The 22,706-nt window shown below is 44.6% G+C and overlaps 2 protein-coding genes across 15 annotated transcripts in view; one reads left to right on the top strand and one right to left on the bottom strand.

The window, feature by feature from the left end:
- Kif9 (kinesin family member 9) overlaps window positions 1-14,580 on the bottom strand; it is a 65,177-nt gene extending 50,597 nt beyond the window's left edge. For 5 of the 13 annotated variants that reach the window (XR_008214637.1, XR_008214636.1, XM_052721964.1 and 2 more), the window contains exons 1-4: window positions 14,278-14,580; window positions 13,059-13,301; window positions 7,755-7,852; window positions 5,014-5,179 (exon numbers count right to left, since the gene is read on the bottom strand). Coding sequence is in view for 11 of the 13 variants with exons in the window: in XM_052721964.1 (XP_052577924.1) it covers window positions 5,014-5,179; window positions 7,755-7,852; window positions 13,059-13,095 (301 nt within the window). In the remaining 2 variants the exon portion in view is untranslated. Of the gene's footprint in view, window positions 1-786; window positions 894-5,013; window positions 5,180-7,754; window positions 7,853-13,058; window positions 13,302-14,277 lie in introns of all 13 variants that reach the window. The other 8 variants (XM_052721922.1, XM_052721956.1, XM_052721974.1 and 5 more) reach the window with 5 other exon arrangements.
- A 91-nt stretch (window positions 14,581-14,671) lies between these two features.
- Klhl18 (kelch like family member 18) overlaps window positions 14,672-22,706 on the top strand; it is a 64,038-nt gene continuing 56,003 nt past the window's right edge. The window contains exon 1 of one of the 2 annotated variants that reach the window (XM_052722069.1): window positions 14,672-14,901. In XM_052722069.1, the coding sequence (XP_052578029.1) occupies window positions 14,773-14,901 (129 nt within the window). In that variant the 5' untranslated portion in view covers window positions 14,672-14,772. The remainder of the gene's footprint in view (window positions 14,902-22,706) is intronic. The other variant, XM_052722079.1, reaches the window with a different exon arrangement.

Raw genomic sequence — 22,706 nt, 5'->3', positions numbered from 1 at the left:
CTACACTCTCAGCCTTTAGATATTGAAATTTTGACAGTGGGATAGTAAGCCTATTACTTCCGAAAAATGAGCATGGGGGTTTATTAGAAAAGCTTTTGTTTGACAGCCCTAGCTATCTTGGAACTCGATTTGTAGACCAGGCTGGCCTTTAACTCACAGAGATCAGCCCTCCTCTGCCTCCCAAGTTCTGGCATTAAAGGCGTGCACCACCGAGCTGGCCAGAGGGGAAGAAGGCCTTTTTCATCCTACCTTTAACCAGATGGTCCTCACCAGACCTGGGCTAGCAGGCCCCAAGGGAAGGCCCTTCTGCCTAGGCTTCTGCTTTATTCCCAGAGCCATGGCTGCCACAGTCCTAAAGGCTCAGTCATGCCCTGCTTCTTGCCCTTCTTCTTTCAGGAAATACTGAATGAAGAAGCCACAGCAAGACAATAAGGAAGTTCTGAAAGAGCTGCATTCCCTTCATTAAAACCAGCAACAAGCATGATTAGGACCTCCAAATCCTTAATTACAGGTTCACAGACCATGGGAGCAGCAGGAACCTGATTAGCATGCCTGTTCTCTCCTTCACAAATAAGGAAACAGGCTTATTGTCAGGGAGGGTCTATCTGAAAATCAAAGCCCTGTTTTCCTGGGGACTCGGACTCCACCCCAAGCCCAGTCACAGAAGCCTGTCTCCAGTACCAGTGGAGCTGTAGTTCACTTGGAGGCTGAGCCCACTGTCTCTAGTGGCCAACCTGGAGAGAAGAGGGCAGCTGTGTGGCATCCCAACACGGGCCCATTCTCTACCTGCTGCAGGGCACGAGGGAGAATACCCCGGTGCTTGTAATTCTCAGTGGCCCCCGTCATGGTGTATGTCTTGCCAGCTCCCGTCTGCCCATAACACATAATGGTACCTGCAAACATTTCGAAATATGTCTGAGTGACATTCAGAAAAATCACTTCATGTACAACTCTTGTCTCCTCAATACGCTTGGTGCCATCCAGGACTCCTGATGTGAAGGTAGTCAGTAAAACATCCAGAGACATCAGGACAGGAAGAGGGCAAGTACACAGGGGGACAGAGACATAAACAGTCAAAACATGAACTTGTGCCCTCCATCTGTGATCTACATAGAGCTCTATGCTTCCTGTCCCCAGATGATCTGGTCCTAGGGTTAGGGAACGTTGTGGCTTGAAAAGAATAGGAGGGAGCTGGAACATTAGACCTTCTCTTTTTTTTCTTTGTTTTTTTAAAGATTTATTTATTTATTTATTATGTATACAGTATTCTGTCTGCATATATATCTGCAGGCCAGAAGAGGGCACCAGCTCTCATTACAGATGGTTGTGAGCCACCATGTGGTTGCTGGGATAGAACTCAGGACCTCTGGAAGAGCAGTCAGTGTTCTTAACCGCTGAGCCATCTCTCCAGCCCAAAGTACTTGACTTTTTTTTTTTTTTTTTTTTTTTTTTTTTTTTTTTTTCCCGAGACAGGGTTTCTCTGTGGTGTTTTGGTGCCTGTCCTGGATCTCGCTTTGTAGACGAGGCTGGCCTCGAACTCACAGAGATCCGCCTGACTCTGCCTCCCGAGTGCTGGGATTAAAGGCATGTGCCAACGCCACCCGGTGGGTGATAGGTTTTAAATGAGTGGTCCTAATTCCGGATCTTGGAGCCAGAAACAATCAGCAATTAGCCCATTGCTAATGAACCAGAAGTCACATCAGCTGGCATTCAGAGCCCATCTGTAGTTCTGCAGCACCAAGTGCCTGACTATTAAGTTTCCTAATTCTTTTTTTGTTTGTTTGTTTTTCAAGACAGGGTTTCTCTGTGTAGCTTTGTGCCTTTCCTGGAACTCACTTGGTAGCCCAGGCGGGCCTCGAACGCACAGAGATCCTCCTGCCTCTGTCTCCCGAGTGCTGGGATTAAAAGCGTGCGCCACCACCACCTGGCAAGTTTCCTAATTCTTAATCCCCCATCTTTACCTCTAGGCCACAGTCTCTCAGGGAATCATGAACGGATCACTGGGTCCGTGAGGACCACATCTATGTATCACCTGCAGAATACGTTACAATGTTGGCACCTAAGACTCTGGAAAATGGAGAGAGTCTAGCTATATAATTCAAACTGTTCTCACATCCCTGATCCCCTGCCTCCACCTCCCAAGTGCCGCACTTACAAACATGTGCAGCCATGCCTGGCTCTCTTCACAGCCTTCCCTATAGAAAGTCTAAAACTCTTGGAGCTAGGTATGTAGCACAGTGATAGAACATGTGCTTAATATGTGTGAGGCTCTGGGTTTGATACCCAGTATCAAGCAACCAACCAACAAATAATTGGTGACCAGCAGTCACCAATCGGCAAAGACTGTAAACTGCAACTTTATTTTCTTTTTTTTTTTTTTTTTTGGTTTTTCGAGACAGGGTTTCTCTGTGTAGCTTTGCGCCTGTCCTGGAACTCACTTGGTAGCCCAGGCTGGCCTCGAACTCACAGAGATCCGCCTGGCTCTGCCTCCCGAGTGCTGGGATTAAAGGCATGCGCCACCACCGCCCGGCTGCAACTTTATTTTTACTTTTTAAAGCTTTTTAAATTTTTGGATAGGGCCACATGTAGCTCAAGCTGGCATCTCACTGGTAGGTAGCTGAGGATGACTTGGAACTCCTGATCTCCTGCCTCTACTTCCAAGTGCTGGGATTACAGGGATTTGCTACTATGTCACACTCTCAAGGTGCTGGGTTTTTCGTTTTATTTTGTTTTATTTTTAAACGTATGGGGTGTTTTGCCTGCATGTATGTCTGTGGATCATATGAGTGCCTGGTGCCCAAAGAGTCCAGAAGAGGGTATTGGATCCCCTTGAAACTGGAGTAATTGATGGTTGTGAGCTGCCTTGTGGGTGCTGGTAATTGAACCTGGATCCTCCAGAAGAGTAAGCAGCCAATGCTCCTAACTGACGGGCCATTTCTCCAGCCTCATTAACTTTTATAAAGATTAAAAAACAAACAGATAAAACAAAACACATGTAATGGCACAGACTTGTAATCACCGGGCTGGGAAAGCAGAGGCAGGAAAATGGTTACAAGTTCAAGGCCAGTCTGGGATATATACTAACACATTGTTTTACAAAAATATTTTATCCCAGCATTCAGGAGGCAGAGGCAGACAGATATTGAGTATGAGGCCAGGCTGGTATATATAGTGAGTTCCAGACCAGCCTAAGGCTACACAGTGAGATCTTGTCTCAAAAAACAAACCAAGATGGGTGATGATGGTACATACCTTTCTTTAGTCCCAGCATTTGGGAGGCAGAGGCAGGTGGATCTTTTTTTTTTTTTTTTTTTTTTTGGTTTTTCAAGACAGGGTTTCTCTGTGTATCTTTGCGCCTTTCCTGAATCTTGCTCTGTAGACCAGGCTGGCCTCGAACTCACAGAGATCTGCCTGGCTCTGCCTCCCGAGTGCTGGGATTAAAGGCATATGCCACCACTGGCTGGTGCAGGTGAATCTTTGAGTTCGAAAATAAAAACTTTAAAATAGTCTTTGACCAAGTAAGTCCATAAAAAACTAGAAATGACTGGAAAGGAGGTGCATTTCAGGGTCAGGTAGAAACCCGGTGCAAGGGAAACTCCCAGGAATCTACAAGGACAACCCCAGCTAAGACTCCTAGCAATAGAGGATTTGTAGACTGAACTGGCCATCTTCTGTGATCAGGCAAGACTTCCAGTGGAGGGACTGAGACATCAATCTAGCCACACAACCTTTGACCTGTCTATAGGATGTACAGGGTGGGGGTGGGGTGTAAGTGTGGCACAGAGATTGTAGGAGTGACCAACCAATGACTGGTCCAGCCTCAGACCCATGCCAAAGAGTGAGTCCACCCCTGACACTGCCTGGAGTGCCAGGACCCAGAGGCTGGATGGCCCAGAGACCTAGAATAGAACCAAATATAATTGGAGGGGGAAAAATGTCAACGTAATGATGCCTAACGATTTTCTGCTCTACTCATAGGTTGGTGACTACCCCAATTATCATCAGAGAGCCTTCTTCCAGTAACTGATGGAAACAGATGCAGAGACGCACAGCCAAACATTAGGCCAAGCTTGGGGAATCCTGCTGAAGAGAGGAAGAAAGGATCATAGGAGTCCAGGGTTGTAGGGTCAAGGACATCACAAGAAAACCCACAGAAACAACTAACCTGGCTCATAGGAGCTCACAGAGTCTGAACCAACAACCAGGAAGCCTGTGTGGGACCAACCTAGGCCCTCTGCATATATGTGACAGTTGTGTAGCTTGGTCTACTTGTGGGACTCCTAACAGTGGGAGTAGGAGCTTGTCCCTAATTCTTTGGCTGGCTTTGGGGAACCTATTCCTCATGCTGGATTGCCTTGCCCATCCTTGATACAAGAGGAGGAGCTTAGTCCTACTACAACTTGATATGCTTTGTTGATATCCATGGGAGGCCTGGCCCTTTCTGAACAGAAGCAGAGGAGTGGATGTGGGAGGGGCAAGGGAGATAGGAGAGGGAATGGGAGGAGAGGAGGGAGGGGAAACTGATTGAGATGTAAATAAATAAATTTAATTAAAAAAATTCCCAGCTGGCAGTGGTGGCACACGCCTTTAATCCCAGCACTCGGGAGGCAGAGGCAGGTGGATCTCTGTGAGTTCGAGGCCAGCCTGGTCTACATAGTGAGTCCTAGTCCAGACAGGGCTACATATTGAGATTAAGACTGAGATTAGGTCTCCCCCAACCCTTCAAATAAAACCAAGGTTTGAGAGATTTGAAACAAGACTATAGTTGGCCATCTAAAAAACAGGAGAAAAAGGCAGGGTCTTCTAACAACCACCAGAGACTGGATGGAACCATTCCTCCAATGTTACAAAGTAAATATATGCTCTACCACTAGACCGCAGGCTGACAAGTATACAATGTTAGTAAGCAAAGTTCTTATGTTTTATTTTATTCAGAATAGAGTACCTCTTGTACCTCTTCCTCCAGGAGGGCCTTCTCAGAGTCCTACATAAAATGACAACTGATTAAATTACCATTGTATCCATCAAGGGCTTGAGAAACTGCATCCTTGGCGACTGTCTCATAAACCAAGTCCTGGGAGGCGTCATGAAGAACTCCATCCAGCTTGAATGACCAGTCTGTCTGCTGGTTATTGACAGCTCCTCTCCGAGTGTCTTTTTTCAAGTGAATGTCAATGCTCTAGGGAAAAAAAGAGCGAGACAGGGAGAAGCCAGGTATGGGTGACACACACCTGAAATCTCAGCCCTTGGAGGCTGAGTCAGGAGGATCTGGAGTTCCAGGACAGTCTACATAGTGAGAAACATCACAAAAAGAAGAGGGGGTTGGAGCTACTTTTAGGAAACCTTTGTAAAAAGACCCTGTGATAACACTCAGGAAACAGAGGCAGGAGGATCTCTGTGAATTCAAGGCAGCCTGGTCTACATAGAGTTCCAGGACAGCCAGGGCTATATAGGGAGACTCTATCAAATAAATAAGTAAATAATCACTGATAACTGAGGCCTGACTTAGAGAAAACAAAGAATGTGAAGCTTCCTAAAAGTTTTTTAGATTTATTTTTTATTTTACATGTGTGAATGTTTTATGTGAATGTATGCATGTGTACTGCATGTGTGCCTGGTACCTGCACAGCTCAGAAAAAGGGTGTCAGATCCCCTGGAACTGAAGTTACAGACAGTTGTGAACTGTCATGTGGGTGCTGGGAATGAAGCGCAGGTCCTCTGCAAGAGCAGCCAGTGCTCTTTATTACTGAGCCATCTCTCCAGCCCCAATTTATCAGGTTCTAATTAAATTAGATTTAGTTACAGCCCATACGTATAGAAGCTTTGAATTAGGCAACAGTGGCAGTGAAATTAGAAACAATGGCCCTGGCTCAGGCCTTGTCTGTTTGGCTACAGGTGTTGACACCCCTCCATCCTCTTCACTATGTCCAGGAATTACTTCCACAAACAACTGTGAGCCAAGGGAGCAATGATGGAATGGTCACATAAAGTCTCTGAATTTTTCAGACACAGTCTTTTGTGTCAGTGTAAACTGAGAGTGCCCAATCTACTTGTGTTGGGGGACATTCGATCACACTATGAACGAGTTTGCATTTGCATTAATGAAATAAAATTAACCTTGGGTCAGGAGGCTGCCTTAGCAACTAGTTGACAGAAAGTAATCATAGAGCCTGAGAGGGCATTCGGGAGAGGGAGAGAGACACAGGAAGTAGTAGGGTGGAGTTCAGAGTGAAACAGCCTTTTCTAGTTTGGTGAAGCAGAAGCGCGGGTCTTTCAGAGACACCAGCAAGGAGGGAAGGTCAGCTAATTGTGACCCAGCCTCTCTGAGCTGGCAGGTTTTCACACCAGCCTTTGAATCTTGAATCTTATTTATAAATAGAATGACAGAGATTTAGTTAAAGTGAGAGACCGAGACAGAGCCTGTGTCTGTGGGAACAGGATTCCTGCCAGGCTGTGGCCTGAGCAGACAGGCTGCTGCTAGAGAAGCAGGCTGGTAAATGTGGAGCTGCAATTGCTGGCTGAAATAGCATTAGATTAAAGCGTAGCCATTGTGCCGAAGTTTAAAACAACATACTTGTAATCAGATTTTCAGATGCACCTTCAACCGATTCCCAGTAAGATTTCAAGTTTTTTTTTTTTTTTTTTTTTTTTTTTAAAGACTTTTTTAGGATATGAAGGCTCGCTTTGAATTTGGGTATTTGGCTTTTTCCTCTCGGTCTCTCAAATGTTCAAACCACAGTATAGCACCATGCCAGCTTATTCCAAGCTCTTGATGGGGACTCTCACTGAAATCTACTGGCTGCTGTAATCCAATAACCAAGACGCAGCCACCCAGAGAAGAATAAAACTAAGGCCAAGACTGATGGGGTCACAAGGTGTGGTGACGTGTGCCTATAACCCCAGGACTTGGGAAGGAGAAGCAAAAGGATCAGGAGTTCTAAATCATCCTCTGGAAACAGCCAGTTTAAAGCCGGCTGGGTTACATGAGACCCTGTCTCCAGAAAGTCAACCACCACCACATATTAAACGTTGCCTCACGAGCTCCATGCTCTCTGCTCTGTGTTTGTTGAAATTGTGCCCATGGAGCACATCATCCACGGCCATCCTTGAGGTCTTTTCTGACCATCAGGACTTGCAAGATTTGAGCAATTTGTTCTTGAATTATTAGTTTAAAAAAGGTCTACCTGAGGGCTTCGGGACGGCTCAGTGAGGAAAGGTGCCTGCCACCAAGCCTGACAACCCGAGTGCGACTCCCCAGGACCCATGTGGAGGGAGGAAAGAACCTACTCGACAATCCTGCAAGTTGCTCTCTGACTTCCATATTTGTGCTTTAGCAGACATGTGTGTGTGTGCACCTCCCCCCACCAGACAAACAAATGAAAGAAAAAAAAGTTGAGAATCTCATGAACTTCCTCCCTAACAGGGTAGTTTGGAGTTCATGGACTCTAGAGTCCACCTGAACATTTATCAATGCTGTCTTAGTCCTTCTGTTGAAAATTGTATTTGTGTGTGTGTGTGTGTGTGTGTGTGTAAATGTGCATACAACAGCATGTGTAAGGAATCTGGAGGACAGCTTTTAGGAACTGATTCTCTCCTTCCACCTTGTGGATCCAGGGAATAGAATTCAGGTCTTTACACTCGGTGGCAGGCATCTTTACCACTGAGCCATCTCTCCAGTCCCTCTGTTTTGATCCTTGAATGGCTGCTGGAAAACAAGGTCACACTGACCTGGAGAAGGGAAAGTAAACACTTACTTTGTTGTCCCCTCCATACGTGATCATTTCATGAGCAAAGTCATCGGTAGGCTTGACACGGACAAACGCCTGAACCTTCTTCCTAGTACCCATCCTGGCTAAAGAGAAGAGAACAACAATGTCATTAGCAGTCATCATAAAATACCGACTAGAGGGGCTGGAGAGATGGCTCAGTGGTTAAGAGCACAGCCTGTTCTTCCAAAGGTCCTGAGTTCAATTCCCAGCAACCACATGGTGGCTCACAACCATCTGTAATGAGATCTGGTGCCCTCTTCTGGCCTGCAGGGACACATGCAGGCAGAATACTGTATACATAATAAATAAATAAATCTTTAAAAAAAAAAAAAAAAATACCGACTAGAAGGGAGAGGTCATTTGTCAAGATCGGAATAAAAGCCTGGCATGGTGGCACACACATGGAACACTAATGCTTGAGAAGTGAAGGCAGGTAGGTCAGAGTTCAAGGCCAGCCTCAGCTCCATTGTGAGTTGGAGGACAGCCTGGGCTACAAGAGACCAGTTGCAACCCACTGTTACTACCCAACAAGTACATGTGCCTCCTGTCTTATAGGCTGCTTTGCCATTTTCCACCATGACTCCAAAGAGACTGAAATCCAAAGCAAAAAGACTGCTCCCTTTAGTGGCCTGATTTTAGCTGCTGTTTCTAGAAATATCCTATATCTAAGATGAACTCATTTATTCTATTTTCTTCAGACATACTTGCCTGGAACACATTAAAGCCAGTTGCCTTTTCTTCACTAACAGACCTTCTTTCATGCCCCTGTCTCCATCAGACTAACTATATGAGAATAGATTAAGTATCTTTTAAAACATATGTTTATTATTATTATTATTACTAGGGATGAGAGACACCTGCCTCAGCATGTGGTAGCAGTCAAAGGACAACAGAGTCAGTTCTCTCCTTCCACCACATGGGTTTCAGGGTCAGACTTGTGTCGTCAGGATTCCAAGGCAAGCACTCTATTTGCTGAGCCATCTTGCTGGCTCTAGATTAAATATTCCTTTTATTTTATTTTGATTTTTATTTGTGTATGTCTGTGTGAGTATATGTCACATGTGTGCAAAGGGCCCTTGGAGGCCAAAAGAGTGTGTCTGATCTTCTGGAGCTGTTGTTACAAGCAGTAATGAGCTGCCTGACATGGGTGCTGGGAAGAGCAATAAGCACTCTTAACCACTGAATCATCTCTCAAGCCCCAATTAAGTGTTCTTGCTCTAGTCCATAATCAAACAGTCTTTCTTTACTCATGTAATGAAAAAAAAAATCAGTCTCGTCCCCTCTTGCTCTCTCAAAACTTGATATTCTCACCTTTAAAAAAAGGTTTATTTGTTTTTATTTTATGTGTATGGGTGTTTTTCCTGCAGAAATGTCTGTGTGTAACGTATGTGCAGTGCCTCTGGTGGCCAGAAAAGGGTACTGGATTCCCCTGGGACCAGAGTTACAGACAGTTATAAACCACCATGTGGGTGCTGGGAATTGAACACAGGTCCTCTGGAAGAGCAGCCAGTGCTTTTAACTGTGGAGCCATCTCTCCAGCCCCCTCACAACAGGGAGCCACATGTATATTTGTCTTCAGTCACTATACTATAACAAATCATATATGTATGTGTATATATGTATGTATATTTTAAAATAATGTTTGATGTAGCTTTGCGGGATGAACACTTTGTAAAAGAACAGGATAGAAGTAATAGGGAGGCAAGCTTAGTTAAAAGACATTTCTAACTATGAAGAGTTGTCTCATAACAGAAACTAAAGGCCAAGTAAAGTCAAAATGCTAGTCAAAAGAGATGTTACTAATGGGACTGGTGCGCTGAATTCCCATAGTGGGGAAGCAAAGAAGTGATTAAATAGAATTGATAATTCAACTAATTTGTTTTGTCTTGAGACCAGGGCTCATGTATCCCAGTCTGGCCTTTTAAAATTAATTCATTTATTTTTAAAGTTAACTTTAATTTTAAAATTAAAATGAATTCATTAACTTAATTAATTGTGTGGAAGTCAGGATACAAATTTGTGGGTTCAGTTCTCTCCTTTCACTTTTACATGAGCTCCAAGGATGAAACTCAGGTCACCAGACTTGCAAGGCAAGTAAGCGCCTTTACTCATGAGCCATTTCACTGGCCCAATGCTGGCCTTGAACTCCTTATCCTCCTGTCTTCACTTCCCAAGTGCTGAATTACAGACATAACTGCAGCGCCCAACTAATTTTTACAACTTTAAGGACTGAAAACTTGGTCACTTTTTCAAGTGTCTCATGATACATAGTGATGATGAAGGACTAAATGATGACACCAAACCCTAAGAGCTCTAAGGAGAATAAGTAAAATCTACTTGTAAAAATCATTAATTCTGTTAAATCTAGCTAAAGTGCACTGAAACAATCAAGAAAAGCCTATGAAATACATACTAAATAATTTAATTGTTCTTAGGCAAATTGGCACAGTAGAGTTTTAAGTTGAAGCATTTTGTGTGTGTGTGCACATACTCACCTGTGAGTGTGTGTGTGTAGAAGCTAGAGGCAGAAATGGGATGCCTGCACTATTGATCTCCACCATAGATTTTGAAGCATGGTCTGTCACTGAACCTGGAGCTCACCATTTTGGCTATACTTGCTGGCCAGAAATCCCACAGGATGTACTTGTCTCTCAGCTCCAGCATGAGCAGCTTTGTGTGGGAGCTAGGGATCCAAACTCGGGTCTTCATGTTTGAAGCAGCAAAGACTTTACCCAGTGAGACATCTCAGAGCTCTAAGATGGGCTTCCTAAGAGTCAGGTGTGGTGGCAGCACTATGCCTGCCTAAAATCCCAGCACTTGGGAAATGGAGGCATGAAAATACATAAAAATACACGTTCATTATGTCATTCTCAGTGACATAACAAGTTCAGGGCCAGTCTGGGATAAATGATGTCCTGTCTCAAAACAAAAACAAAAACAAAAACAAAAACAAAACAAAACAAAAAACAAAAAAACCTTTGGAACTACTATTGTACAATGTACAAAACAAAATTTAAATACAGACAACACATAGCAGGATGTAAGCTGCACTATACACTTCCCCTTTAATTGCCCCATTAGGGATGGGCCAGTTCAAGAAGGAATAAAGCATATTCCCCCAAAGTAACCTGCACTTGTATTGAGGGAGGAGACAGGGAAGGAGAAGACACAGAGGGGAAACCATTTATCAGCAAAAGAAGTGGCTGAATTTATAAAAAATTAGGGAAATGACAGACAAAGGAAGCTGATTCATTCTTCTAACAAACTTGAGGGGTGTTTAATGATTTTTTAAAACCTTTACAGAAAAACATTCCCATGTGAAACAGAACCTCTTCTAATATTCATAAAAATCATATAAAGGGCCAAATGTGGTGGTGCACGCCTTTAATCCCAGCACTCTGAAGGCAGAGGCAGGGGGATCTATGAGTTTGAGACCAGCTTGGAGAACATATCAAGTTTCAGACCAGTGAAGGATACACAGTGAGACCCTGGGTCAAACAAACAAACACATGAAGAAGGATAAAAGGGCCAACAAGATGGCACGGGTAAAGGCACCTGCCACCAAGCTCGATGGCCTGAGTTTGATCCCCAGGACTTACAAGGCAGAAGAAAAGACCCAATTCCTCCAAGCTATTCTCTGATCACAAGCTATTCTCTGGCACACAGGGGCACACACACACACACACACACACACACACACACACACACACACACTTACACTTAATAAACTATAATAAAATATTAAAAGCATATTGAATAAGTAATATTTTACATGTACTTTTCTAATAGAGGTGCAATGGTGCTACCTAGATTTTAAAAGTATTAATGGCTTTCACATTTCTTTTTTTCTTTTCTTTCTTTCTTTTTTTTTTTTTGGTTTTTTGAGACAGGTTTTCTCTATGTAACAGTCCTGGCTGTCCTGGAACTGGCTTTGTAGACCAGGCTGGCCTCGAACTCACTGAGATCTGCTTGCCTCTCCCTCCCAAGTACAGGGATTAAAGGTGTGCACCACCACCGCCCAGCCCAGCTTTCCCATTTCTAAACACAGCTTGGGATCATTTCCTCTTAACATTACATTACCCACCATCACTATGGTGTTATGTAGCCTACAGAAACAAGTTCAATGAAAGGTGCTGCCCTTCCAGCTTACAGTTTCAATGCTGTGGATAAAATGGAAGCATCACCCATCACATGCACTGCAGCTGTCAAATCAAGCACAGCACTCCCAAGTTTGCCTGTCACAGTGAGCATTTCCTGCATCCCTCCAGTCATTATTTCATGGAAGTCTTTTCCTGGCACTCTTGGATCTTTTAGAATTTTTTGTTTTTTAGAAAATTAATCTGAAGCCGGGGTAGCAGTGGCACATGCCTTTAATCCCAGCCTGGTCTACGGAGTGAAACTACACAGAAAAACCCTGTCTGGAAAAACCAAAAAGAGAGAGAGAGAGAGAGAGAGAGAGAGAGAGAGAGAGAGAGAGAGAGAGAGAGGGAGGAAGGAAGGAAGGAAGGAAGGAAGGAAGGAAGGAAGAAAGAAAGAAAGAAAAGAAAGAAAGAAAGAAAGAAAGAAAGAAAGAAAGAAATTAATCTGAAAAATTTTAGGGTAAGAAAAGAACGTAGCTTGGTTGAACATTTTTGTCTGCAAAATTGAACTCTAAAAAGAAAATCACACATAGCTCTAATGTGAAACACAAACTGAGGAAACTGAAGGGAAGATTTCATTTCCAATTTCATTTTGATTTATATTATGGAGAAACTGAGAGTAGGGAGAAGTGGTGTGTTGTTCACGATTTTAAATAATTTTCCCTTGATATAGTATATCACAGTGTGGTCCAGGCTGGCCTTGAACCCTCAGTCCTCTTGCCTTAGCTTCCCAAGTGTTGGGACAGCATCTCCAGGTGACAGGTGGGCTTTTTACTCAATTCCTACAGCTCTGGGAAACCCTCCCCAACACAAATCCCAAGAGCCCATCTTCCTGCCCAGGAAGATTCCAATGCCATTGAGTATAACCTCTGGAAGGGATCACAAAGAATCCAGAGAGTTCTGGAAGCAAGTTCACAGGCCAGCTCAAAGAACTTCCCAGAGCTTTCCTCCTTTTTTGCCCTGAAATTTCTAACATGCGCATGCACATGCAGGCACCCATCTGTTATTTCCATGGTTCCCTTGATGCTCATGCCACCAGACATTCCTGGAGTCATATGCAACCTGCCATGAGTCTTTCCAATGGTCTACACTCCTCCCATGAGCCTACTACTCCATAGCACATCAAAGCCACATGCCATTTTGCACTTACTGAAATACTGCTTGTTACCGTTCTTATGCCGCTTCATTTATGTGGGCTTCAGTTCCCAAATCAAATTACAAGCTGCTTGAGGACAAGGACTGTGCCTTTTATCTCTTGTGATTCCCCCCACAAAGTCCAAAACAGCGCCCAGCACACAGCAGGTGCTCAAGAAGTGGTGGTTGGTGGTGATACTCATGGCTGGAAGTCAGAAGGTGACTGAGTCTCCATAGGTGGGTCCATCTTCAGTCACTACTGAGAAAGTTCCAAGGTATACGATGTCACTCCTCTCCCACACTACCTCTAACCCCTGAACCTGCAGACTTCTTGAAAGGACACTTCATTTCCAGGTACAAGAAGCTATGTTCAGTCTCAACACACCCTCCCCATAAGGTAGTGTACCTTTCCCTCAGGACTTTGTACAGAATACCCCCAGCCATTTGAACACAATCCTTAGGTACTTCTGGTGTGATACAACGAACTTAAGTAGCCACTAGGAGACCTCTGTGCTGAGAGATTCAGTGTTTATTTGTTTTGGGCCTGGGGATGAGCAGAACATACATGACCCATGAAAGCTTGACAAGAGAAGAAAGGCCATTCGACGGGATGACTGATAGGCACTACGGGTCCCTATCTGCCATGCTCTTTTTAGATCAGGGACAAAGACTGCCCAAGAAACATCTAAACCCACAACACCTACTGTATGTATCACACCGTGAGTGAGATGAACCCAAGATTTGCATCCAGGCAATACCGGCCTCTCTCTTATTTCTCACCCAGAGTGTATGGGAATCCTTTTCTAAAGTGAGTGTGGCAGGCGGCCTCAGTCCCATTCCCGTGCCCGTCTGGAGGGTTTTCCTCCTCTGTAACTCGAATGGCTCCAAGTGGTGATCCCGAAGGTCTCTCTAGTTCGAAAATTGAGGAGTGAAGTGTCTGAACGACCTCTGACACTCAACCTCACGCCTTTTTTGTCTAGGGCGAGTCGTGGGACCCTGGTGGAGACTCGTGGGACTAGAGAACATTAGTTCAGAAACTCCACGCTCTCCTAAGCCGCGATCAGGCTGAAAGGGGCACAACGATAACACGCTCTCTAGGGGTGCGGTTTTTTTGTTTGTTTTTTTTTTACAAATAAAGGCTCCAAGAGGAGTTCGGAACCCAGCCACTGCCAGAGCGGATATCCCCATCAGGTTTCCCTTTTACCTAACACCACCGGCGCGTGACCACTGCTCACCTCGCAAGGAAGCGGCACTCGGGTTGAGTGACCGCTATAGCTGCAGCGACTTGAGGGAGCTCTGTTTGCAATCTGGACAGCCAGCCGACTGGCTGTGTACACAGTCGCCATGGCAACGGGAAGCTTCCAGGGACTCCGGAAGTAGTGTAAGGTGGTGGCGGAATTGAAATTCACGTTCCTCCGCTGAAGACACAGGTAAAGTCAGGGCTGAACAAAGAAGACGGAAATGGAGTCAATTAACCTGAATGGCTTGGAGCAGCTGTATATGCGAAACTGGAGTATAGGTTGCGGGGTGGGGGGGAAGAAGGCTGTGTATGAACCAGGAAGCGGGGCAGCGAGACTTCCGGTGCAGAGGAATTTGCGAGTACGGCGGCCGCGCAGGCTTGTGGTATTTTTGCTTCGCGCTCCGAGCTGCCGTCGGCGTGCTCCCTTGCCCCGCCCTGGTTAGTGTGAAGCCTGCCGGCCAGGCCTGCGCAGTTGCAGCGCCCGGGGAAGATGGTGGAGGACGGCACCGAGGAGCTGGAGGACTTGGTGCATTTCTCCGTGTCGGAGTTGCCTAGTCGTGGCTACGGCGTCATGGAGGAGATCCGGCGGCAGGGCAAGCTGTGCGATGTGACGCTCAAGGTATCGTGGTCTGGGCGGTGGCTGACTGAGGGGAAAGAGACCGAGCGGGAAGAAAAGAGGGGTGGTGGACAGTGGAAGAGAGGTCCCGCGGACTGAGGGTGGAGAGAGGTTAGAGGGAATAGAGTAGGAGGGAGAGCGGTGCCAGGCGCAGAGGGGGATTGAGGCCAAGTTGGGAGAGGGAAAAGGGGCAGCCGTTCAGCCATTGGAAGGAAAGACTGAGAGTTGTGCCGCTGACGCCCTAAGAAAAAGAGACATTGGGGTATCCGCCTCCTTTTCTGTCACACAGACAAGAGAAAATGTTCTTACAGCCTGTCTAGGGAGGAAGGGGCGGTGACTGACTCCACATTCCGATGGACACCACTAAAACATCGTATCTTGTCATAAAGTCATTGCTTTGTGCTCCTTGAAGTTGGCTGTGCTGTTGTAGAGGCTAAGCCTTCTCTTCTGGAGTCATTGCCTGCCCTTGGCGCTTTTAGAATCGGATCTGGAGATCTTTTGGTGTGGACTACTCTGCTCCACGCTAGAAGACAACCCACAGTCACCACCAAGGGCCCTGGAGGCCAGGCTAATGGACTGCTTGGGGAGAGGGATATGTTCACCGCCTGTTCCCTACCAGCATTCTGGTCTGGTGCCCTGTTCTTTGAATCATGCCGGGCTGCCCCTTGACTAAGCTGCTGAGCAGGTGGATCCCCTCCAGGTGGGCAGATGCTGCTTGCCTGTGGTTTTTCCTGCTGGACTTTGCCTGGAAGGCTCTTAGTGTCAGCGCCCGACCCACCCTCTTCCTGTTTCAAAACAGCAGAAAGACACAGACACCTTTTAGCTTTTATTTTCTATTTAGTTGAGGAAACATTGCTTCTCCACATATTCGAGTCAGACTGCTAGGTAGGATCGTTAATAGTTTGGCACTTTAAAAAGCAAAAGAGTCTGAGAGTCTCGCTTTGGAGACAGAGCATTTGCATTAAAATGCTAGCTGTAACCTTGGGCAAGTTACTTAATCTCTCTAAGCCTAGGGTTTCCAAATGTGAAAATAAAGATGACTCTTAAATCTCACTATTAGTGAGGATGAAATGAGATATTTGGTATTCTTTGTATAAAACCTGTCATAACTTTTCATCAATCCTGAAAGAAATGGTTTTCTATTAGAGTACTGAAATGGTCTAAGAAGGGGCAGAATCTTCCCAGGTGAAAGAGGGAAACCAAGAAGATTAAGAAAAACAACCTGGAGTAAAGGGTGCAGAAGATGGCAAGGCCACTAGAGGTTTGGAAGCTGAAGAATGACTTAATTATGACAGTAACATTTGAGATGAGTAGCGACCAGTGAAAACAACCCACAGTCACCACCAAAGGTCCTGGAGGCCAGGCTAATGGACTGCTTGAGGAGAGGGATATATTCACCGCCTGCTCTCTATCAGCATTCTGGTCTGGTGCCCTGTGCTTTGAATCATGCCAGGCTGCCCCTTGACAGAAAGAAGAAAGAAATAAGAAAGAAGTTTTGGGTTAAGATTTAGGCTGTGGACTGGCAATAGGCTGATTAGGTAAAGGCGCTTACTGCCAAACCTGATGACCTGACTGCAAGCCCTGCGACCCACATGGTGGCAGGAGAGAACTGACTCCTGGAAATTGTCTTCTGCTCTCCACCTCCACAGGTGTGCTGTGGCACACACACACACACACACACACACACACACACACACACACACACGATAAATAAAAATGTTTTTTAAAAGATTTAGGCTGTGCCAGGTGGTGGTGGTGGTACATGCCTTTAGTCCCAGCACTCAGGAGGCAGAGGCAGGCGAATCTCCGTGGGTTTGAGACCAGCCTGGTCTACAGCATGAGATCCAGGACAGCCCGGTCTACACAGAGAAACCCTGTCTTGAAAAACAAAAACAAACAAAAAAAGCATAGGTTAGAACTAGACATGACTATAGACTCTCTTCTATAAAGCCTCAGGAGTGCTTGGTGGTAATGGGAGCCATGGAAAGACCAGGTCCACATTTTACTACTCACAAGAGCTGTTCTCATGATCGAGTCTTTCCTCAGACTTCGGTGAGTCCTGTTTTTCAGTTAAGCAGGCACTGAAGACCAGTTAGAGGCTTTTTGGGCATGTGATGATTTAGTAACTAGTTGCCCCCCTATTGGGTAATTGTTCTCAAGCTTCATCAGTATTAGAATCACCTGGTAGCCTTGTTCATTAGAGCTCACCCTAGAATTTCTGATTCATAGGTATGGTGTGGGCCCTGTCGAGTTCACTAGCAATGCTACATTCCAAGTAGTACATTCTAGTACTACATTCCAAGAACCAAGCTATGGAATACTATAATGTATAGACTTGTCCTTTCAGGGCATATTCAGAATCAATGAATCTTCTTTGTATTCAGGGATGCCCTAGTTACCCAAGTCTGGAGTCATGGGTTCATCCTGTTCAGAGAGCAATCCACCTGTTTTTTGTTGGCAGTGACAGAGCAGTTGCCTGTCCAGTAGAGGGGACCGGTACTGCCTGTTTTGGGGCCCTCCTCAGGCCACACCTTCTGAGGAGACTGATGTTCCTAGTGTTCGGAGTTGGAGGCTGTTCTGCAGTTGCTTGACCTCTGCATTGCTCAGAATTCTCCATCAGTCAGGCACTGGCTTGTCTGGTTTTCATCTTGTAATCATTTGTCGATGTTTCTAATCTGTAGCTGTGCTGTATTTGCCTTGGGAACTTTGCTGTTCTCGATGATCTGAGAGGCAGTTGTGGCACAGACTCTGCACGGCTCTGAATCCTGCTCTGCCACTTCATAGCTGACAAAACTTAAATTCCTGAAATGCTAGTGAGTCAGTTTATCCTTCTGTAAATGGACATCATTACCTGCCTGAGTACTAAAGATTCAATTACTTAATGAACTTCAAACTTCATGTAATAAATGCTCAGTGAATAGTAGGTATTTGTGTTTTATTGTTTGTTTATTTTTAGTTTTTTGTGTTTTTTTTAAAGATTTATTTATTTATTATGTATACAGCATGTATGACTGCAGGCCAGAAGAGGGTACCAGATCTCATTACAGATGGTTGTGAGCCACCATGTGGTTGCTGGGAATTGAACTCAGGACCTCTGGAAGAGCAGTCAGTGCTCTTAACCTCTGAGCCATCTCTCCAGCCCCGTGTGTGTATGTGAGTGTGTGTGTGTGTGTGTGTGTGTGTGTGTGTGTGTGTGTGTTTTAGATAGGATCTCACTATGTAACTCAAGCTGGCTTTCAACCTTCCATCTCATGCCTCCCCTTCCTGATTGCTGAATACTGGGATTACAGTTATACACCACCATTTCTGGCTCATTTGTGTGTGTGTGTGTGTGTGTGTGTGTGTGTGTGTGTGTGTGTGTGTGTTCGTGCATACACATGCTCATATATTTTTTATTTGTTTGTTTTTATGTATATGGATTTTTTTTCCATGTACAGATATATACCACTTGTGTGCTTGGTGCCCTTAGAGGCCAAAGAGGACATTGGATCCCATGGAACTACAATAACAGATAGTTGTGAGATGTTGTGTGAGTGCTGGGAATCAAACCTGAGTCCTCTTGAAGAGCAGCCAGTGCTCTTAACCACAGAGCCATCTCTCCAACCTTTAATAATAATGTTTAAAGAGATAAGATCTTAATGTGTTGAGCAGGCTGGCCCCAGACTCTTGTGCTCAAGCCATCTTCTTGCCTTTGTATCCCAAGTAGGTGCATGCCGTTGCATCTGACTCATTAATAATAATTTAGTGATGTTTCCAGAGAAAATATAAATAAATGTATGTGTTTCATTTGCAGGGTTTTGCTTTATTTTATTTGTGTTTTGTTGTTGTTGTTTGTTTTGTTTGTTTTTTCAAGACAGGGTCTCACTATGTAGCTCTGGCTGTCCTGGACCTCACTGTGTAGACCTGGCTGACTTCAAACTCACAGCGATCTTCCTTCCTCTGCCTCCCGAGTGCTGGGATTAAAGGCATGCACCATCACCCTGGTTATTTGTGTCTGTTTTTTGAGACAGGGTCTCAAGTATCTGGAGCTTGCCTTGAATTTGCTCTGTAACTAAGATTGACCTTGAATTTACCGTCATCTTGTTTCTCCCAAGTATTCAGATTAAAGGCATGCACCACCACACGTGGTCTCAGTGTGCAGTTTTGAATTTATCTGGGTTTATTTATGTTCCTTGCCTTCAAAGAGTATGCAGTCCACTGCTCTGCTTCAGTAGCTTGTATTTAACAGTTGAGACCATGTCCAGAAAATGCTTGTTGGAAGTCACAGGCTGGATTAGGCAAACGTGGCGTTAGATGTAGTCTCCATGTTCTCGTGTTGAGTCACAGAAGTGTCCTGACAGAACTGATCTCAGTTACTCCTTTGCGATTTTGAATTAAGCTACATAAGTTCAGCTGCACTCACTCTTAACATAAATGTCCTTATCTTTCCTCCCTTCCTAAGCAAGAGTGAAAGTGAGCAATCACAGGCTCTCACGCCCCCAAAGGTCACTGCTAATACTTGGACCTAGATTTACTTTGCCTTTTGGAGATATTTAAACTTAAATTCTTTGGTAGCCTGTTGGATAATTAAGTAGGAGTGTGACAGAAAAGAGTAATATATTCATTATTTATTTTTTAATAATTTATTTGTATTTTATGTGCATTGGTGTTCTGCCTACATGTGTATTTTTGTGAGGGTATAAGATCCCCTGAAACAGGAGTTACAGACAGTTGCAAGCTGCCATGTGGGTGCTGGGACTTGAACCTGGATTCTCTGGAAGAGCAGCCATCTCTCCAGCCCCTATATTCATTTTTTTAAAATCACATTTTAGCCATGTGTGAAGGTACACACCTTTAATCCCAACACTATGGAGGCAGGGGCAGGTATAGCTCTGTGAGTTCCAGGGCAGAGCTACATAGTGAGACCCTGTCTCTAAATTAATTAATTAATTAAAAATAAAACAAAACCCTTTTTTTTATTTGTAATAACTTAAACTTTTTATTAGAAACAAACAAACAAAAAACCCTATGGTTCTTCTCTTTGACAAGTCCTTTTCCCTTAATGGCCAGAAGGATAGTACAGGACTTCTTGGCAACCTATGGAATGTTGACTGAGGTCTGGATAGAGCCATTTGTATCCATGGAGGTTCTCATCTTCCCTTCCCACTTCATCTCCATGCCTCTAACAGAAGCCCAAGGTTCAGGCAGTGTGTATCAGATTCATCTGGGTCCAGTCAGTTGGGCAAAAGCCCCACCTCCCATATTCAGGGAGCATTCTTCCTAATGAGATCTCAAGTCAGCAAGTGGTTTGTTCTGTTTTCTCTCAACTCACATACTCCTTTTTTCTATATCTGCAAAAGCAGAATGGGGAGAATATTACCAAACCTGCTTCTTTGGCATTCAGACCTTTAAGCTTAGAGGAGAGAAGGGAGGGCTCTGTATGTGGGGTGTGTGTGTGTGTGAGTGAGTGTGATATGTGGGTGGGTGTGGAGGTGTGGGTGGGTGTGGGGTATGTGTGGAGGTCAGAGTACAACTTTGTGGAGTCTATTCTCCCATCTTTACATGGATTCTGAGGGTTGAACTCAAACCAGAGGGTCTTGTATGGTAGACATTTGACCTGACGCCATCTCTCCTGTTCCTGCTAAAGTTTTGAACAAGGATCTGAGAATTTAGCCTCCAAAAGGAAATGTCTTTTTTCTTTCTTTTTTTTTTTTTTTTTTTTTTTAAAACAAAAAAAGATTTACTTATTTATTTATTGTGTATACAGTGTTCTGCCTGTATGTCTGCCTACAGGCCAGAAGAGGGCACCGGATCTCATTACGGATGGTTGTGAGCCTCCATGTGGTTGCTGGGAATTGAACTCAGGACCTCTGGAAGAACAGCCAGTGCTCTTAACCACTGAGCCATCGCTCCAGCCCCCGGAAATGTCTTTTTTATGAGTGAAGGACACAGTTTTAGATTTTCTTTTGATCCTCTAAATCCAGGTATAGCGTTTTCACTGAAACTGGTTTTAGATGCCGCACATGCAAGTCTGGAATCGTGCCCTGTTTGTAATAGAAGTGTAGGTGGGAAGAAAATGAAGTCAGAACTTGCTGGTGCATGCCATTTTTGTTATGTATAGTGTAATGTATTACACAGGGATAATTATAGAGCTAGAATAACCATGTTAAAAAGAATCCATAGAGGTCTCTATTAAAGCCATTTATTTTGTAGATTGAAAAGCCCCGAAGCTTAGAGCTATTAAGGGATTTGTCCAAGGCACACAACTATATCAGCTGAGATCCAACATAGCTATTTTTGTATGGATGGAAGCAATGCTTTTGCGCCCTCTGTCGGGTTACTCACCTGCACTTCAGATGGCATGAAGCAGAACAGGATACAACCAACCAGCCCATCTTTAGTGTTGCTTGTGAGCCTGGAAGGCAGTGATGCGACTGTGTCTAGATTCAACACCCAAATCTGTTGCAACAGAGAGGAGAATGAAGATGTTTCCTGCTGTTTCCTAGATGTAAATTCCTTTCTGGGGGTAGAGGGGCTTGGTGACAGAGTCTCACTCTGTATTCAGGCTGTCCTGAAACTTACTGTGTAGCCAGGACAACCTCAGACTTGGTAATCTTCCAACCTCAGCCTCGGAGTACTAAAATTGTGGGTGTGAACTATCAGGACCAGTTGTAGACACATGTTTTGGATTCCTTTTGATTTTGAAATGACATTGTATACAAAATTTTAAACTTCTGAATACTCACTGAATAGTTTATTCTCGGGACTCTCTGAATTTTTAAAGTGGGTAGAGAAGAAGAATACACTCCTTGAGGAGCAGGGCACTTGTGGATGAGAATTTGACACTCATCAGAAGTTTACTTTTGCCTAGGTGTGGTGGCTGTCCCCTGTAGTTTCAGCACATAGAAGGCTGAAACTGGAGGATTGACACAAATTCAAGGTCAGCCTGGGCTACCTACTAAATTCTAGGCTAGCCTGGGCTGCCGCATGAGACTGTCTCAAAACAACAAGGAAATAGAAAGAGGAAGGGGAAAAGGGTTTTGATCTCCTTCTCATTTGAATTACATTATGGATAATGCTGTTAACATTTGGACACCTACTGAGCAGATGTGTGTATGAGAGAGAGAGACAGAGAGAGAGACAGAGAGAGAGCATAGAGAAGAATATAATACTGCCTGGCATCTGGACTTGTGGAAAGTTGGAGGCACAGTAGTCTGGAAAACCTGTTACCAGCAGAGTGAATTCCATGGGGTTCACCCTGACGCTTCTGGAACGTGGCTGGGTGTCAGAAGCCCATGCTTGGGGACGCTTCTCATTGTAGACAGTTCCTTTATTGCTTTGCATGAGACTCCTTTGTTTGCTCCTTAGCCACACCTGGTTTAGCTTGATGATGGAAGAATGAAAGCACATTGTTTTTCTACAGACTTTCCTAACTTAGGAGCATGACTCCCACCTTCCCTCCTCTGAACTTGCCGGCTCTTGGCACTCTTGTCTCTTTGGCATGGAACCATGCAGCTTCTTTGCGGTTAGTTTATGTGCCAGCAAGACCTTAGGGAGAATACCCAAACAGCTGACTGCATCATCATGTATTCCAGTTGGGAACAAAATGAATGAATCGAAATGTGTTTGAGCCACAAGTTAGCAATCCTAGTAAGTGCTGGGGATGTGTAGGTAATACAGTTTCAGTGGTGACTACGCATAGCTTGGAAAGCAGCTATGCACAGTACACTTACGAACTGGTGTGGCTGTGTTCTCATAAAATTGTTGCCAAAGGCAAGCGTGAAACAAACACAGTTAGCTAGAGCTTGTTGGCCTGGGGATGTTTTAAT

This window comes from Peromyscus californicus, unplaced genomic scaffold (genome assembly GCF_007827085.1).
Source record: "Peromyscus californicus insignis strain IS unplaced genomic scaffold, ASM782708v3 Scaffold_11__1_contigs__length_118956290, whole genome shotgun sequence".
Lineage (NCBI taxonomy): Eukaryota > Metazoa > Chordata > Mammalia > Rodentia > Cricetidae > Peromyscus > Peromyscus californicus.
This window is presented reverse-complemented; position numbering and strand designations above follow the sequence as displayed.